Source organism: Aquila chrysaetos, chromosome 25 (genome assembly GCF_900496995.4).
Source record: "Aquila chrysaetos chrysaetos chromosome 25, bAquChr1.4, whole genome shotgun sequence".
Classification (NCBI taxonomy): Eukaryota; Metazoa; Chordata; class Aves; order Accipitriformes; family Accipitridae; genus Aquila; species Aquila chrysaetos.
In genome coordinates this window covers 10,684,452-10,689,950 of record NC_044028.1, presented here as the reverse complement: position 1 = coordinate 10,689,950, position 5,499 = coordinate 10,684,452, and the positions used below count along the sequence as shown (strand labels likewise).

Here is a 5,499-nt window from a genome sequence, read left to right as displayed (position 1 = left end):
GACCACTTGTATGGGGCATTCACACACCATTAGAAAACAGGGTTTGGGGTATAGCTTGTAGCATTTATTCACTTTCAAAAAAAGGGTTTATCATGTAAAATCTGTACGGAAGTTGATAGCTCTCACTTTTAACTTTCGTCAGTGTCACCAGTTAGCCAGAACAGTGATAGATCTGGTTTTTATTTTGTGCACCTTTCTTCAGACCATTCTTGCTCTGTAGCAATGCATACATTGAGTGAGACTGCACACCAGTATAGTATTTTTCATTTGAGTAGCAAGTCTATACTGCTACTGTCTTGTGGAGTTCTCATTTGCGAAGGCCTGATCTCCCTATTGGCATTATGGTTTCATACTTCGGTACAAATATAGCAGTTCTCTGGAAGGCCATATCAAAGCCCATATGACAGCCTTACTTGTAAACCCCTTATGATGTTCTCTTTTTCCTACCTCTATTGAGTTTGCGTGGCAAGGTTTTGGTAGCAGGGGCTACAAGGGTGCCACAGCTCCAGCAGTCCCCTGGTCCTCCAGCGTGTCCCTGGGACCAACGTCCAGGAGCGTTTGTGCCAACACCTTCCCGGGGACGGAGTAGCCTGGAGGTTCTCCCACCGCTCCTCCTCGCCCTTCTGGGAGATGGCTCCCCGCATCCGCAGGCCCTTCCGGAGAGCAGAGCGTGCCTTTGCGCTGGCACGGCGCGGCTCCCCGCAGCCCTGGGATGCTCCCAAGCCAGTCACACAGCTGTCTGGTGAGCGGTTTAATTAATATACGGAAAGGACCACTGCCGGCCTGAGCTGGAGTTCACCCGCTGCTCTGCTTGGCCGCCAGTCTCTTGTCTCTCTCTCAGCAATGGTCAGGCGGATGGATGCCCTTTCCACGGGGCAGGGAGATCCGCGGCTTGTTGCCCTGCAGCAAGGGAGAAGCAGCCACCTCGCATCAGGAAACCCGGACAGAGGCAGAGCTCTCCCTCGCGGGGGGAAAAGCAGCAGAAGCCAGCCCCTGCCCATGCTGGGCCACGTACACGGGGCCCTGTGGCACTGGCCCAGCAGAAGCCCCTTAGGAAGGCGCCAAAGGCGTGCCAGGCCTACATCTGCCTCTTTCGGTCCTGTGGGGCTGAGCGCTGCCCTGGGGGCTTGCAGGGGAGCCCGGCCGCAGGAGCTCTTCCAGCCGGGACGCGGGGGCCAAGGACCACAGTCACGCAGCCTCTCTCCTCGGCTTCTCTTGCAGACAGACGGACTGGAGCGCAGGGTGGCACTGCCCCGCAGCAGGGTGACGCGGGAGGAGACAGTCCGTCTGCCAGCCTTGCCGCGGGTCCCCAGGCAGGCAGCGGCACCCGGGCACGCACCCGCAGCGCGGCCACCAGGAGCTGCCAGCGCCTGCTGCAAGCTGCCTCCTCTGCCGGCAGCACCCTCTGCACCTTCTGCCAGGGGCAGGGAAACCGCCATCAGCATGGCAGCCAGCGGCCACCGACGGCTTGTCCCATCCGCTCGGGGCATCCGCGGTGACCAGGGCACAGCTGCGAGGGCGGCGATCCGGAGGCCTGCCCCGCGCAGCCCCGCAGCCCCTGCCGCAGCTGTGAAGGGGACAGCCCAGCACATTGTGAGGGAGGTCCTGAGCAAGGCCGTGGCTGCACAGCAGAGACCCAGCCAGCAGCCAGCGGGACCTGGCACAAAGCACGGCTGTCGCAACGATAGGAACGGCAGCCCAGGTCCGGGCAGCCGACAGCGGCGAGGCCCCTGCAGCTCTGCCCGCCTTGGCCGAGGAGGAGGAGGAGGAGGGCGAAGACGACAGCGACAAAGAGCTGTCCCAAGGGGAAGAGGTGACCATTCGTAACATCTGGGTCAACCCCTCGGTCCTGGAGCTCTTCCAGGCCGTCCACGCTGGTGCCCAGGAGGGGCCCAGCTCGCCCAGCAGCATGGGCACAGAGGCGGCGGGAGAGGCCGCTGGCGACCTGCAGAGTGCCTCTCCTGCCCCGGCGGGGCTCACGGACACTGAGCCGTCAGGTTCTGCCGTGGACGTTGCTCCTGAGGAAGCGGGGCACCACGTGCCTCTTGCTCCCGCAGCGCGGGAGGAAGCAAAGACACCAGCTTCTCCCGTCTTCGGCGAGCAGGCCACAGCAGCACAGGTAGAGAGCCAGGCACCTGCCCCGCACAGCTTCACAGCCTACGCCGCGGCTCTGCAGGACGTAACCCAGTGCATCGTGAGGGATGTCCTCATCAGTGCTGTGGCTACACAGCTGGGACCCGGCCAGCAGCCAGTGGAACAGTGGGACTGGGCACAAAGCATGGATGCGGTGATGGCACCGCAAACACCTGCAGGACCTCAGGACCCGGAGTCTCCCTTGGCTCGAGAACCTCAGGCAGAGGCCAGCACAGCCCCGCTCGTGCCAGCGGCACGCGACGATGGAGAAGACACAGCTTTTCCCATGTCTGGAGGGCACCAAGAAGAGGCCAGCACCACTGTTGTCTCCCAGGCAGTGCACAAGGACAAAGTGGCTTCTTCATTGCCTCCAAACCCTCCGGCAGATGCTGGTACACCCCGCCTTGCCCCAGCAGCGGATGACGAGGGAGACACAGCAGCTTCTCCCTTGGCTCGGGACCCTCGGCACCAGGTGAGGCAGGCGCGCGTGGCCGGCACCGGGCATCCCGAGGCACCGCAGGCAGGCGCAGCGCCCGGGCTGTGTGCGGTGGGGAGACGGCTGGTGCTCTCCGTGTCATCCCACTGACATCTCCTCCCTGCCCTGCCTGTGCTCTGGCTCTCCCCGTGCAGGTGGCCTCCGAGCACAGAGGCGACGCAGAGCCCTCCTCCAGCTGCAGTGACGTGCCCGAGGATGACCCAGGTACGTCCCCGAGTCGAGTGCCGCCCCGGCGAGGGCAGGCCTGGCCCGGCCGTCTTGGCGAGGACCCAGGCAGCCCCAGCCCGCAGCCGGTGCCCAGGCACGGCCTCCCTGGGCCCAGCGGCGCAGAGGAACCCCGTCCCCGCGCTGCCGCTTGTGCCCCTGCTGGCACAGCCCGGGCTGCGGGACTGCCCCTGCTGCCCAGGCTCACTGCCCACCCAGCCCTGCCCACCTTGGCCTCCACGGCCACTGCTGCTCTCCAGCCACCCGGCCCCGGCCCCGGCACCACCTCCTGCGGGGCGTCAGTCCGTCCCCGGGCCGGTGCTTGGTCCTTGCCTTTGCTGGACTCCCTGGGGTCCCTGGCAGCCCATTCCTCTGCCCCGGCCAAGTCCCTCCCAAGAGAGCTGCCCAGTCTCCAGCACCGCCACTGCCACCTCCAACGCTGGGGCTTCCCCTGTACCAGCTCTCAGCCTGCTGTGACAGTGGTAGCACATTTGTGATAACATAATTAAGGGGGGAAAAAAGTTGCTGCGGTAGAGAAACTGCAGCGGGAGAGAGGAGTGAGAACATGTGAGAGAAACAGCCCTGCAGACCCCCAGGTCAGTGAAGGAGGAGGAGGAGATGCTCCAGGCGCCGGAGCAGAGATTCCCCTGCAGCCCGTGGGGAAGACCATGGTGAGGCAGGCTGTCCCCCTGCAGCCCAGGGAGGTCCACGGTGGAGCAGATCTCCACCTGCAGCCCGGGGAGGACACCACACCAGAGCAGGAGGATGCACCCTAAGAAGGCTGTGACCCCGTAGGAAGCTCATGCTGGAGCATGCTCCTGGCAGGACCTGCAGACCTATGGAGAGAGGAGCCCATGCTGGAGCAGGTTTTCTGGCAGGACTTGTGACGCTGTGGGGGACCCATGCTGGAGCAGTGTGCTCCTGAAGGACTGCACGCCATGGAAGGGACCCACGCTGGAGTAGTTCATGAAGAACTGTAGCCCGTGGGAAGGACTCACGTTGGAGAAGTTTGTGGAGGACTGTCTCCCATGAGAAGGAGCTGGAGCAGGGGAAGAGTGTGAGGAGTCCTGCCCCTGAGGAGGAAGGAGCGGCAGAGACGATGTGTGGTGAGCTGACCGAAACCCCCACTCCCCGTCTCCCTGCGCCGGTGCGGGGTCTAGGTAGAGAATTTGGGAGTGAATCTGTGCCTGGGAAGAAGGGAGGGGTGGGGGGAAGGTGTTTTAAGATTTGGTTTTGTTTCTGATTACCCTACTCTGGTTTGATTGGCAATAAATTAAGTTAATTTTCCCCAAGTCGAGTCTGTTTGGCCATGATGGTAACTGGTTGAGTGATCTCTCCCTGTGTTTATTTCGACCCACAAGCCTTTTGTTATATTTTTCTCCCCCCTGTCCAGCTGAGGAGGGGGAGTGATAGAGTGGCTTTGGTGGGCACCTGGCATCCAGCCATGGTCAACCCACCACACTACCCTTTGCTTTTAGGCCTAGCATTTGCAGTGAATTCTCCATTTTCTTTATATTCTCTTCATGTGGCCACTTTTTGCCTTTTTTTTTTTTCTATTACTATCCAGTTTTCTGAATCTTTTTGATTACCTAAAACTCCTGTAGACCTTTTGACATCATCTTTCACATTTAACCATTTGCTTGGCAATCTTCCTATCACTGTCTCAGTCTGCCTTACTGGATGTTTTGCCTTTTGGTGTCATTTTCCTCCTTCATCCTGTTCTTCAAGTTTAAAGAAAAATTTTAAAAGAAATTTCAAGTCTGTCTATTTCATAAAACAGACTTTAATTATTCTCTTATTTTTCTTAAAGTAATCTGTGACAGGTGTGGCAGCATTTGTGCATTTTGTACTGAGAAAGATGTAGATTTCTGTAGTCCTTCTTCAGGAGATTCTTTTGCTCAATGCAGAATCATCTTACCATCATGTTGCAGTGTTCTTGAGCTTCAGGCATGGGAGTAAGAGAGGAAAGCAAGCCCTGTTCTGCTGTGAGCAGCACTGAATTTGGTTTGCATTGTAGCGAGGAGTGGAGGGCTTGCTTTAAATATTTAAGAGGATATCTTCTTCCACTCTTACTTCTTCTTTCAAGACTTGTATATTCTTTGTTGCACTGGCAATCTCTGCCTCTTCCCCAAAACCTTGATTTTATATTGCAGATCTATTCCTTCCCATGGCTGAATGTCATTTTAGAGACATGAACGTCATTTTAGAGACATGGTTTCCAAGGCATGATACCACGTCATCTCCAGTATCAGGGAGAGCACTTGTTTGCTCTGTTCCCCCCTCTAGCTGCTGCCACTGATTCTACATGTTCTGCAGCGCTGTTCTACATTTCCACCTCCCCCTGAGCTCTTCCACTTCATCTTTTGGGCGAGAGAGGATTGATCTGCAAGGCTGCTCCCCCGAATCTAGAGCAGAGCTGTCTGCTTCAGACTCTAGAAACCCTCTTTGACCACAATCACTCCCACCATGAGAAAGCAGGTAATTCTGACTTGGTTTGCAACCGTTTCCAAATGCTTACACTTTCTGGCAAGCTGCTGTTCTACAAACGAGCACATAAGTTGACAAGTAATTTTTAATGAATCCTTTGCTGTACAGATGGTTTGGGAACATATATGCCAGTTGTACCAATTCCTGAAGACTGATGGGTGGTATTTACAGCCTCACAA

General features: G+C 57.6%; 1 protein-coding gene across 1 annotated transcript; it reads left to right on the top strand.

Annotated features, from left to right (window-relative positions):
* The first annotated feature begins 1,220 nt into the window (after positions 1-1,220).
* On the top strand, positions 1,221-3,330 carry LOC121232631 (translation initiation factor IF-2-like). Its single transcript, XM_041120369.1, has 2 exons — positions 1,221-2,605; positions 2,764-3,330. Exons 1-2 carry the CDS (start codon positions 1,910-1,912, stop codon positions 3,328-3,330), a joined length of 1,263 nt encoding a protein of 420 aa, XP_040976303.1. The 5' UTR covers positions 1,221-1,909.
* The last annotated feature ends 2,169 nt before the right edge of the window (positions 3,331-5,499 follow it).